The sequence below is a fragment of the Chenopodium album genome, chromosome 3, assembly GCF_948465745.1.
Source record: "Chenopodium album chromosome 3, dcCheAlbu1.1, whole genome shotgun sequence".
In the NCBI taxonomy this organism is placed as follows: Eukaryota; Viridiplantae; Streptophyta; class Magnoliopsida; order Caryophyllales; family Amaranthaceae; genus Chenopodium; species Chenopodium album.
In genome coordinates this window covers 14,860,801-14,874,250 of record NC_137836.1, presented here as the reverse complement: position 1 = coordinate 14,874,250, position 13,450 = coordinate 14,860,801, and the positions used below count along the sequence as shown (strand labels likewise).

The following is a 13,450-nucleotide window of genomic DNA, read 5'->3' as shown; positions in this document are numbered from 1 at the left end:
ACTAATCTTTATAGTTTTAGGATGTAATCAATAAAGCAGAATTATTTAAAAACATGATGTGTTTTATGAAAAGCACAAAATGGTCTTGTTATATAATTCTAGGAGTCATACTACTACAAAATTATCTTAAAATGATAAAAAAAAAATTACCCTTTAATAAATGAAAGTCACCCAATATATATAGGTTACCGTGATATAAATAAATGTTATTTATACTTTATTGATGAAAGTTATTAAAAAAAGTATAAAGTAACCTTTAATTTCAATATAATTCACCCTCATGTGCCATAATATTACTCCGTACTATAGATAGAATGTATACAAAAGTTTTTGAAAAATGATATAGTCTTGATTTTATTTATATTATATAATTATTGGGGATTTCAATATCATCCCAATAATTTGTAAGAATTTTAACACATGCTACACAATCCCTAAATAAAAATAAAAAAATCTTACCTTAGAAATTCCGTTAGGCAGTTGTTCAATCATCCATCCAGATGGATGCTTCCAATAATGAATTGGGGCATTATGATAAGTACCTCCAAACATATTATAGGAAACATTTACGATAACCCATAAACCGGTCTTAATTTCTTGGCAATGTTGAAGTAATGTATATTCCCTTGGCCGATTTATTGGTGGTAAACTATGCATTTTCTTGTAAACCTGCATTAATTCTTCTGATTTAGTTAAAAACAGTTAATGAAATATTTCTAGGACTTGATGTTACTACAAGAGGACATATTACCAGCTGTAGGGAGCCACTTCGATTATCTAACGAACCAGCTTCTATTACACTAACAGTTGTTGCTTTCGAAATAATGGTAGGAAAGTTATCAACCCATTGATCCTACAAAATTAGAATGAAAACTAGAATTAATGAAACTTTAAATAAATTGATTTCATAATTAAATACTTCCTCTGTTCCACAAATATTGCAACTAGGATGAAATTACGCATCCCAAAGCACATTTTATATGTTAAATATCTATATAAATATAAGAGTAAAATTTATAAAAAGTTAATATTGTGAAAATATTGTACGAGACGAATCTAACAAGATCTCACATGACTATATTTTATTTTACATATAAATCAAATCCCAGTTGTTGCAATATTATTAGAACGGAAGAAGTATATAAAAAGGATAAAGGAGAGATTTTTGAACTTACTGAGTCTAAGAGGAGATCAACTAGCACTTTGGCATTCATGGTAACTATATCAGAATACTTTGAGTATTCCACTCTTGATTTTGGATCCCTATGTATTTTAGACCCATAATAAAAATTGTCATACTTGTTACTATCAAACTCATAATTCCCATTGTTTTGAAATTTTATCCAAAAGGGATTATCATTCATTAAATGATCAATGAGCTCTTCCATGGCACGTGCCGCATTCTTAGCCATAACTATCTTTTCAAACTCTGGATGAGCATTTTGCATGTTAACAGAGTCAAGATTGTCAACATTGCCATTTTTAGCCAAATAATCAATTGTAGAGATAAGGTTGTCACTTCCACTTGGTATGTTGCATGCCAAACTTAATTCAGGATTACCAATGAAATTTTCTATAAGATTAGTCACCCTTCCAATCTGCATAAAACATTAATGTTTAAAGGGTAATATTCTTAATGTATGATGGATATCTTAATTTAATTGAGTTCACTTCCTATGTAATAAACATCAAGATTTGCCAAAAGTAGAAATTACGATGTCTTGTTGTATCTAAGAATAGGTAGGACAAGAATTAGGATGTTTTCATATATATCTAATCAAAATATTTTCATGTGTAAAACCGTTAAATTTTTATACGTATTTTACAATAGTTTTTTATTTGCAAGTAAACTACGTTTTATTTGACTTGTCAATATTAATTCAAACATAAATGAATACAAGTACGTAGTATATGCGTTTTATTGAAGAAGCATTAAAATCAAATAACAAAAATGAGGACAATTTACTCACTCACAATATTTATATATAAGGTATATAAGAGTTCCTACACTAATATATAAGATTTTTGAAAGAGTTGAGACATTTAGGACCTTCATAAGTTTTTTTTTCTCTTTTTTCTTTTTTGTGTGCAACACTTCCAACATTTTCTCAAGTTAACATTGTATGAAAATCATTTTACACTAATATATACTATTGTGACAATCACGTAAATACATTAATTCATGGTTGTATTCATGGAATTGTTATGTGTGGTTAGTTAGACAAATTTAATTAGGAATAACTAAAGACAACTAAATACGCAGAACGTATAACTAGTCCCTTGCTAGGGTGAGTCAGTCCCGCGCTAGGGTTTGCGAGTAAGTTTTCTTTTTTTCTGACCAATTCTATTCAATTTTCTTGACGATTTCATTCGATTTTCTGCCAATTTTCTTCTTTTGATTCCTGTTTGGGTAGTATGGGGGAGGAATTAATTAAAGATTGGGAAAAACTCAGATTGACAGAGGAGGAGGGGGAAGTTTTAAGGGGTGACTATGTCGAAATTGTCAGTGAAGACACGAAAACTAAACTGAACCTTACGTTAGTAGGGAAGTTATGGACTGTTAAACCCTATAATATTGAAGCTATGAAAAAACCTTAACGAATGTATGGAGATTGAAGGAGAAGTTCGCAATCAGGATCGTAAAGACAAATTTATTTGTCTTTCAATTCTTTTGTGAGGAAGACAAAGAGCGTGTACTTGAAGGAAGGTCGTGGTTTTTCGATGAAAAACTCTTGCTTTTACAGGAGGCTATTGGAGAACAGCAGCCATCAGAAATTGAATTTAAGTACACCCCTATGTGGGTGCGCTTGTTAGATGTCCCTTTGAACAAAAGATCGATGGAGGTGATGTATGATGTAGGAGAGTTCCTTGGAGGATTTTTGGAAGCCGATGAGGATGATCCTTTGGGATGGGGTGATTGCTTGAGGATAAAAGTACAAGTTGACATAAACAAGCCGCTGAGAAGGGGTTTGTTTCTGGCGATGGGTAAAAACCAATCTTGCTGGGTGGATTTAAAGTATGAAAGGTTAGCTGATTTTTGTTTTTTCTGCGGTCGATTGGAACATACAGAAAAGGAATGCCAATACAAGGAAGTTAATGAAGATGAAGCTTCAAAGTTTGTGCTTCAATATGGACCAGGGCTTAGAGCAACCCCGAAAAAGAAGGTGAGAGTAGATATGGCCGAGCGAGAAAAGGAGAAGGAGTGTATGAATAAATTGAAGGCAGCGACAAAATCAAGAAGAATTCCTTCTTATAATGACCCTGATGCCATTAAGCTTGGTCCCGTTGGGGTCGCAAGAAGACTAGCATTCACATCCCCAAAACCTTCGAACTATGTTCAAGAAGTGAAAAGTCCTAGAAGTAAGCAGGCTGCTCTTGTGGCTGTTGAAGATAAATATGGGACTAACATGGTCCTAAGAGTAATGGAAGTTTCGAAGCAAGGGGAGGAAGATAAGCTAGGGAATATCGAAGAAAAGAAAGAGGATGGGGAACTTGATGTGCAAGCCAAGAGTAATGGGCGAAATAAGGTGATAGGTGTCGAACCCTTTGTTGTGCTCTCTGACCAGGTGCTGCGTGAGGGGAAGGGAACATAAGGAAAGGTGAGGGGGGAAGGGGATACTAAAGGGGAAGGGAGTGAAGAGGGAGAAGGTGATAACAACAAGATTAAAAAAGTGAAAAAAGTCAAAATAATAAAAGGTGAGAAAAAGAGGGAGGTGAGGGTGGGAATGTTGCTGTCAGGGGGTAAAAGAGGGGAAAGGGAGGACGAGGGAGATGAGTGTGATATGATGGTGGATGGGGAGGAAGGTGTTGATATGAACAAAAGACGTAAGGTGGAACTCTTGACTCAAAATGTGGCGGGCCCCACACCCTGGGCTCTTGGTGAACAATGAATTACATCCTTTCTTGGAATTGTAGAGGTTTGGGGAACACCTCGGCTGTAACAGCGTTAAAAAATATCATTTTTCTTGAAAAACCCCAAATTATTTTTCTGTCAGAGACTAGATTGAAGTGTCATGAAATGGAAAAAATAAAAATAAAGCTCAAGTTTAATAACTTGCTAGCCGTGAGTTGTGTTGGTGATGGGAGAAAAAGGAGTGGTGGGATTGCCTTGCTTTGGAAGGATGCTATAGTGGTGGATATTAAATCTTACTCCCTTAATCATATTGACTCTTGGGTCAAAATGCCAAAGATGAAGGGGTGGAGGTTCACTGGGATTTATGGTCACCCTGAGGATGAAAACAAGCACAAGACGGGAATGTTACTGGAAAGTCTTCGTGGCAGCGGTAATACTCCATGGGTTTGCGGTGGGGATCTCAACCTTATGCTTTTGTCGAGCGAGAAACAAGGGGGTAGAGATTTCAACTTGGGTGAAGCTGACATTCTAAGAAGTGCCGTGACTACATGTTGTTTGGAGGATATGGGTTTTATTGGACACCCTTTTACATGGACAAATAATAGGGGCGGTGAGGATAATTTGCAGGAACGGTTGGATAGGTATCTTGCGAACAAGGAATGGAGGGAGCTCTTCCCGGGCTCATTTGTGTCGCATCTCTCAAAACGCAAATCTGACCATCTTCCTATCTTGTTATGCATTAGTGAAGGTGTAGGGAAGCAGAAGAAGAAAAAAAAGGGTAGACAATATAGATTTGAGGAAATGTGGCTTAGAGATGAGACTTGTGGTGATATTATTGCAAACACGTGGAGTAGTGAAGGTGATATTTGCTCAAAAATTGCTCACACGTCGTTGAATTTGAGTGCTTGGAGTCGGAACAAATTTGGTGATTTTGTGAAGGAATTGAAGGAGTGTAGAGCTTGTATGGAGAGTCTTATGGAGGAGAGTCAAACGGAGAGTGTTATTGCACAAATGAGGGCCTTGGATGATAGAATGGATGAGTTAGAAAGGAGGGAGGAGTTGTATTGGAGACAGCGGAGTAGGCAAGATTGGTTAAAGTTTGGGGATAAGAACACAACTTTTTTCCATACGAAAGCCAGCCAACGAAAAGCCAGAAATCATATTCGAGAAATAAAGGACGCCGCGGGCAATGTGTATGATGATGAGGACCAGATTTCGGAATTGATGGTTCAACATTTTAATGAGTTGTTCGCGTTGAGTGGTATTGTTGAGGCAGATGGTGTAATTGAGGTGTTGATTCGACAATATCAACTGAGCAATGTGATGATCTTGCGGCCCCCTTTACCGGTGAAGAAGTTCGTGAAGCTCTTTTCCAAATGCACCCCTCAAAGGCCCCCGGCCCTGATGGTATGTCTGCTATTTTTTTCCAAAAGTTCTGGAATATTGTTGGTGCGGATGTGATCTCTAGCTCACTAAATATCTTGAATAATGGTGGCGATATTAGCTCTATTAATCAGACTCATATTGTTTTAATTCCGAAAAAGAAAGAATGCGAGTCTCCTGTTGATTATAGACCTATAAGTCTGTGTAATGTGCTTTATAAAATTGTGTCAAAGGTTCTAGCAAACAGACTTAAAAAATTTTTGCCATCAATTATTAGTGAGTCGCAGAGTGGGTTTGTTCCTGGAAGGCTAATCACCGACAATATTCTGGTGGCTTATGAATGCTTCCATTATCTGAGGAAGAAGGAAACAGGGAAGAAAGGCTTCTTGGGTCTGAAACTTGATATGAGTAAGGCCTATGACAGGGTGGAGTGGTTGTTTCTGGAAAAAATGATGATGAAATTTGGCTTCCCGGATGTGTTTGTGAAGAACATTATGAAATGTGTCTCATCGGCTTCTTTTGATGTCCTTGTGAATGGACAACCTTCTCGGGTGTTCAAGCCTAGCAGGGGCTTGCGGCAAGGAGACCCTATATCTCCTTTCCTATTTATTATGTGTGCAGAAGGGTTATCTGCCCTCCTAAGGGATGCAGAGAGGAAAAAAATCATCCATGGGGTGAAAATAGGAAGGCATGTAGAGCCTATTTCTCACCTATTTTTTGCGGATGATAGTCTGCTTTTTGTCAGGGCAAATGAGGAAGAAACTGATAGTGTGCTGGATATTCTTTCAACTTATGAGTTGGCGTCGGGCCAAAAATTGAATATGGAAAAATCGGAAGTGTCTTTTAGCCGAAACATTGATCGTGAGAAGAAAAATATGCTTCAGATGAAGTTATCTTTTAAGGCTGCCGATGGACATGACAAGTATCTTGGGCTCCCAACTTACATTGGGGGCTCCAAAAAACAGGTTTTTCAGAGTATTCAAGATAGGGTGTGGAAGAAACTCAAAGGTTGGAAGGAACACTTTTTATCACAAGCCGGAAGGGAAATTCTCATCAAATCTGTTGCCCAAGCTATTCCTATTTATGCTATGCAATGTTTTTCCATCCCCATTAGCATCCTTAATGAGGTGGAAAAAATGTGTAAAAATTTCTTTTGGGGGCAAAAAGGTGAAGAACGTAAAATGTGTTGGGTGGCTTGGAAGAATATGTACCGTGGAAAAAATCAAGGGGGAATGGGATTCCGGAACATGCAATTTTTCAATAAAGCTATGTTGGCAAAGCAAGCTTGGAAAGTGTTTACCAACGAGAAATCTTTAATGTCTCGGGTTCTCAAAGGTAAATACTTTCCCTCCTCTTCTTTTTTTGATGCTAAGAATGTGTCGGGGATGAGTTATACTTGGAGATCTATTTTAAGTGTAAGGGGAGTTATTGAAAAAGGGGCAAGAAAGATTATCGGAGGAGGAAGTAGTATTAATATTTGGGACGACCCATGGGTCCCAAGGTTGCCAAATTTCCGTGTGATTTCTTCCAAGGGTGATGGAGAAAATGTGCCAATATATGTGAATCAATTATGGGAGGGTAGGAATTGGGATGTGAGCATTCTTCATGGTCTTTTTTCTGACAGGGAGGTTGAAGATATTTGTAGTACTGCAATACCACTATTTGATAGCTCGGATGGTTGGTGTTGGCATTTTTCTAAAGATGGCAATTATAGTGTGAAGAGTGCTTATCATCTCTTAATTGTGAATGATGAGAATGGTAGAGCTTCTTCGTCCAATGTCCCTCCTATATTTAATTGGAAGATAATATGGCAGGCAAAGGTCCCTCAGAAGATAAAATTTTTTGCTTGGCGTTGCATTAAAGATGCTATTCCGGTGAGAATGAGACTAGTTGCTAGGGGCATGGATATTGATCAAATTTGCCCGATGTGTGGTGAAGCGGATGAGACACCATTGCATATGCTGTTACATTGTCCTAAGGCGGCCTTGATTTGGAGCCTTTCAGTGCTGAGACTTGATCCGAAGGAGGTGGTAGCAAGCTGCCTGCGTAGCTGGTGTGCTAGTATGAGTGAAAAAATAAAGGATCCTCATTGGTGGGATTTATTTTGGTGTTTTGCATGGGGAGTTTGGCTGCAACGAAACGCTTGGGTTTTCGAGAAAAAATCGAGGTATGTGATCGATATAATACATAAGGCAGTGGGATTGGTGGGAGAGTATGGAGAAGCGATGAAAGTGGCCTCTGCGAGTAAGCCGAGCCAAATGTTGAATTCTGTGTGGAAAGCTCCCCCCAGGGACATGTATAAGCTGAACTCGAATGCAAATCTGGGCGTTAATCAGCAGCTAGGAGTGGGAGGCGTGTTGAGGGATGCGGAGGGAGATGTGTTGGTGGCTTTCTGTTCGAAGGTGAAAGGCAATTTTGAGGTAGAGGTGGGTGAAGCAATTGCGTTGCGGCAAAGTCTCTTGATTGCCCTTGAAGCGGGTTTCAGAAATATGGTGCTTGAAACTGACAACTTGAAGCTATTCCATCATATGAAGAAGGGCATCATTATGCCGAGTGCTTTTGGGAATGTGGTTAGTGACATCCTTCGATTGGCTAGCCAATGTTTTTCTTGCTCTTTTTCCTTTGTTAGAAGAAAGGGTAATGGTGTTGCTCACAACTTAGCTAAGTTAAGTAGTACTTTTAGTGATTATCGTGTTTGGTTAGAAGAGTATCCCCCTGAAATTCATGGGGCGATTTGTAATGACGTTAAATCTTTGTTGAAGTAATAAAATGCTAAGCTCTGTTTGGTGTAAAAAAAAAAAAAAATACGCAGAACGTACATTTTGCTTTAGCTCTTTGTTTTCTAATTGCAAATTCTGATGAATTCTAGACTCTAGTATTGTCATTCCAAGAGGGCAGACCTTGACAAGAACGACATACCATGGTATTTAGTGCTTCCCGGATAGCACTGTTCTCACATTGAATGCGATCGTTCTTCGAACGCAATAAAATATTTTCATAATGCTCATTTTGCATCTGACAAAAAAAAAAAAAAAAAAAAAAAAAAAACGGGGTCTTAAATTAAACATACGAGTTACGAGTACACATATATAGCAAAAACTTTATCTTAAAAAAAAAAAAAAGATAAAGGTATGAAAGAAATGTCAACCTGTATTTGAGTTCTCTTGTTCTCGAACCAATATTTTATATTTATAGGCTCCAATCCTAATTCCATCCCCAGTAGGTGCTGTTGATTTTCATCTGGATATGGATATCCCTGGTAAAATCTTATTTGACAAGAAAAAAAGCTAGTCATTATTGTAAATCTAGTTATATAACAATTTTGATAAAATTTGGCAATTTGAAAAAAAAAAAAAAAAAAAGGCATAAATTGTTTTTATTTAACCATACATTTTTTCACAAAATGGGCTTAATATTTTGTGCTCATTTGGCAACATTTTTCAAGTTATTTGATAACAACTATTTGAATTAAGTTGATAGAATTAAGAGAACTAGAATTTCTGTACCAAATATGATTAGGCGGTGCAGATATATGTCAGATTAAAATTCATACTCAAATGTAGGGATGACAATCTAGTCCGGATCCGACCCTACTCCGCCCCAATTCGAGGTAAAATATCCGCTCCGAGTCCGAGAAAAAAGTAATCCGAGTTCGACTCCGTTAAAATAATCCGACTCCGAGTCGGAGGAGGGTCGGAGTCGGATCCTACAAAAAATCCGAGAAAAAAATCCGACTCCGACAAATGTCCGACTATGACGGATTATCCGAATCCGACTCCAATAAATAGTGGATTTTTGTGTGGGTCATGGTGGCATTGGGTGTGGGTTGTAAAGGCCCAAATAGCCCAACATCTCAAAGTATATTGAATAATGAAAAAAAAATCGGAGTCGGGTCGGATCGGAGTCGAAGGTCGGATATTGAAGTCGGAGTCGGATGTCGGATCTAACATCCGACTTCCTGTCGGGTCGGAGTCGGATTTAGCATAATCCGCTCCGAGTCCGACCCGTTGCCATCCCTACTCACATGTGTCTTTTGTCCAACTTCCATATAAGTAAGTCCTATAAAGAGGATAGGTTGGTTCATTTCAAGAGAATCTATTCTATGATCAACCCTGAATCATGTGATGAATGAACGGGCTCCGTAAGATCCAGACGTGTGTATAATTTTGCATTATATAATCTAGATTATATTATTATTTCTTGATTATAATTTTATTAATAGTTTTAATAGTATAAAATGCATTAATTTCCTTTACATTGACTTGATCTATGATACTATCGGAGTGAAACCAGGGATCTAAAGAACAATAGAGACTAGACTATATTAGTAACAAGTAAACCCTTTGTTTGTACTATAAATATATATTTTTCTATTTTATAGAAAGTAAAAATCTCCAAAATATAAATTGTTTCAACTATCCCATAAATTAGTCTCATCCTAAAAATTTTTTAAAAAAAAAATAAATTTAAAGATATATATCCAATAGACTTTTTAAAGGTCCTTATATAACTTTTTCAGGGATTAGCATTCCAACATAGCAATCTACCTACTTGGGGGAGGATCTAATTCCCCATACTTTTACTATCAACCCAATCACCAGGACCGTCCCGTTAAATTTCGGGGCCCTGTTCTAAACTATAAAATGGTCCCTAACGGAAAAAAAAATTATAATACTTCAATATAATTTCAAAAATAATATCATAATAGTCATATATATATCTTAGTTATAAGTCAACTATCCCAAATCCCAACAAGTTAGGTGATCGACAACTCCTCAACCAAAACAGAAATATCGAATCTCATCAAACAATATATAAATCGTATTTTTTTTTTCTCCCAAAGATAATTTTGAGTAAAAGTTGTAGAAATTGCTTAGAAATTTATAAATGGTAAAAAAGGATTAGTCGTTTGATAATAAACGAAAATCAAGAGAAGTAATGGTAAAGACTGAAAAATTAATTCTTCCATTGAAAATTGGAAGAGGAAGGTGAGATAATTACTAATTATTTTTAGGTAAAATAAGAAGGTTAATGAGAATTTAGCATTAAATGAGATATGGAATAGAAAAAGTGATGGAAATTTCATATTTAAGTAATGAAATTAAATTGGATATTGGAATTTGGAAAGTTTGATATTGAAAATGGAAGGTAGTAGATTGATTGTGGTCTTGCGGAGAAAACGATGATGTACTGTACGTTGAATGAATGATTGACTTTTGAATTGTTTTATTATTTTTGTTTTTTTAATTTGGTTGGGCTTTAATTGAAAATGGGCCCTATAAAATTAGGGGCCCTGTGCCCTGCCAATCACTTTTATTTATTTTGTATTTTTTTATACATAGCCTTTATCAATCAAATTAAAGCAGTTTTACTTAAAGACTTTCTTCTACCTTTTCGACAAACACATATATAACAAAAGTTTTTAACACCTTTAAATTAGTTTTGAAAAGTTTTATGTTATGAGCAACTAACAAATTACGGTCAAAATTTTCATCTAAGTTGTCAACATTTTTTTTTTATTGGTCGTATCAACGATTCATATCTATGTGTTATATGGATTCCTTTAAGTAAAATGATATTTGTTGTGGAAAAACATATTAATCAAAATTTAATAAGGTTGCTAAATATAATCTTCATTTACTCAACACCCCCCCCCCCCCCTCCCAAAAAAAAAAATCCAAAATTTACCATCACTCTCATATTCCCTCTTAAATTCCAAAACATTCTTTTGGCCTTCTCTCTTCCACTTAAACCCCGAAATTTTCAAATTTAACAATTGGCCTACTATCGTTTTGAATGCACATATCTCACTTATTGTATACTGTATTAAAAATATGAATATCATTGCATTGAAGTAGCTTCCATTACATTTTTATTGGTATTTATTAACGATATTAGATAGGAAAAATTCTTATAGAGAAGAAATGATAAATTTGAAATCTATAACAATAATGTTCAAAGATAAAAGAAAATTCTAGTATAACAATTATAAATCAAAACAAAAATTATTGAATATGGGGGTGGGGGGGGGGGGGGGGGGGGGGGGGGGGTGTGGGAACTGAGTGAAAACTAAAATCCACTCTTCAAGTTGTATATTAATAAATGTCAAATGAGATACCAAGTGGAATAAATTTGTAGAATAATAACAAAAATCACATTGGCAGTTACGTAAAAGGTTAAAAATTGAAAGCTCTTAGAGGGAGTAAAGATCCTTACTCTTCCAGCCTTTGAAGTTGCTTAGATGTGAGGTTGTGTTTGATTTTCTTCTCTTGATGATCGTTGTTACCCTTACTCCCTATCTGGTATGCCATTATTCTTCTTTTATCACCAACGTAAATACCACTATTTTGTTACAAAAATTTTCTCTTATTTATAACTAAATAATTGTTGTAAAGTTTCACATAAAGAAATCCCAGATGACTTAGCCCAATTTTGATTTTGCATCCCATCAGATACGAATCCGATTAGATATTTTTTATGTCCCATAAACTTTCAATTCTATGAAAATTCCGTTAATTAATAAATCAGAAGAAAAATCTTTACAGATCGCTACCATCACCCATCATAAAGGAAACAAATCATTTTTAAACAATGTCGCAACTTCCATAAAACATTTATTATTACACTCCCTTTGTCACACAATATCTTACACGTTTTGACTTTTCGCATTATTTGCGTAGTTACTTTGATCATATTTGTTACTAACTTTCTTTCAAAAAAAAAAAAAAAAAATTATTGCTACAATGTCGGATTAATATTGATGTTTATTTTTTACATTTTTTAGTTATTTTTTAAAAATTAATTATTTATTTTAATTCCTTTCTAATGAGTAATCAATGATAATAATAATTAAAGTTGTGTGGAAATTTTGAGCAAATGAGATTAGTCGGGTATTATTTGGATGGATGGGATATTTTTCACAGTTAATATTGCAAAATGTATCTCTCTATGGGCGCATTTGATGGTCAATACTAATTTACAAATATTTTTAAAAGGAAAATCCTAGCCAGTATGCATGATTGTAGACACTTAAAAAGCGAAACACACACCCCCCCCCCCCCCCCCCCCCCCCCCAAAAAAAAATGTTTCTATGTCCAATGCATGTTTCTGATTCCCTTAAAACCTTTCTCCTAGCCTTAAAAGAATAAAATACATCTTAAAGCCCTAAATCAAGTCATAAAAACCAATTAAAGTCAAACTTGAAAACCCCAATTCAATGTTATTCCTCAAACCCTATAAGGCCTAAATCCAACATTCAAACTGCCCAATAATTCTTTTAGAGTTTCAGGGCCCAACTCTTGAACCTTTGGAACACCCTAAACCTTTAAGAGTTAAGGAAAACCTTTAGCATTAAGCAAAGCAAATAAAGTTTTCAATTAGAAGTTCAATTTACTTGCACCAGATGCACTCTTCATATGTCAAGTAACTCATGTCTACTATCACTCAAACCAAATTATGCATTATAAACATTTACTAATCACACTAATAAATCTAACAAATCAAATCAAACACATAATATTTAAAGTATTAGTTAACTTCTTATTGGAGCTCGACTTTAGAGTCTTAGCTTCAATGCATGTGCATAATCCGTTAACCTAATAGTTCTAATCTTATCATTTTTAAGTCCTTTATTTCAAGTTTTTCTTAACTTGTTTTCCAAAATTTTGCTCCCATTATGTTCAAAATAAGGGGAACTTGTTGTCGCATGAACTAGAGCGTATTTATGGAAGTAATCTCAATAAGATTCCACATTTTAGCTCCTCATGGATGAGACTTGATACTTTTTATAAATTTCATGTTCAACAACTTTCATTTTTAAAAGTGTTTTCAAACAACTCATGCATACAACTTTCTTATTCTAAAATGCTTTTCAGAACCAAGATTTTTCAAAAACTCTAAGGAATTTCTCAGCTAGGTTAATACCTTGTACAACTAAGGTTAACTTGTCCAAGAAAGCTATCCTTGTGTAACCATCAAACTTGAATGATTGATAATTAAGTTAATAATGTCAAAAGCTATCATTTTATAATGTTTTATTTTTTAATTATTTATTATTTATTTATTTATTAATTTTTTTAATCAAAGATGTGCAAAAGTTAGGAACCTCCTCTTAATCTAGATGTATTTCAAATTAATTTGATAATCTTTGAGTGATGAACATCATATTTGAATTTTCATTTAAATTAATGTGCACCAAATTGCAACTTTACTCGT

General features: G+C 35.2%; 1 protein-coding gene across 1 annotated transcript; it reads right to left on the bottom strand.

Moving 5' to 3' along the window:
• Window positions 1-288: 288 nt before the first annotated feature.
• LOC145611963 (homeobox-leucine zipper protein HDG11-like) lies at window positions 289-11,645 on the bottom strand. Its single transcript, XM_081667348.1, has 5 exons — window positions 11,453-11,645; window positions 8,385-8,502; window positions 1,176-1,598; window positions 752-853; window positions 289-669 (listed from the first exon to the last, which is right to left on the bottom strand). Exons 1-5 carry the CDS (start codon window positions 11,545-11,547, stop codon window positions 424-426), a joined length of 984 nt encoding a protein of 327 aa, XP_081523474.1. The 5' UTR covers window positions 11,548-11,645; the 3' UTR covers window positions 289-423.
• Window positions 11,646-13,450: the final 1,805 nt, after the last annotated feature.

Excerpts from the sequence above, each read along its gene's own strand:
- LOC145611963 (XM_081667348.1), bottom strand. The coding sequence starts at position 11,547 with ATGGCATACCAGATAGGGAGTAAGGGTAACAACGATCATCAAGAGAAG. Across the intron at positions 8,503-11,452 it reads CAACTTCAAAGGCTGGAAGA|ATTTTACCAGGGATATCCAT; the intron begins GTAAGGATCTTT and ends TTGTCAAATAAG. Across the intron at positions 1,599-8,384 it reads ACAAGAGAACTCAAATACAG|ATTGGAAGGGTGACTAATCT; the intron begins GTTGACATTTCT and ends TGTTTTATGCAG.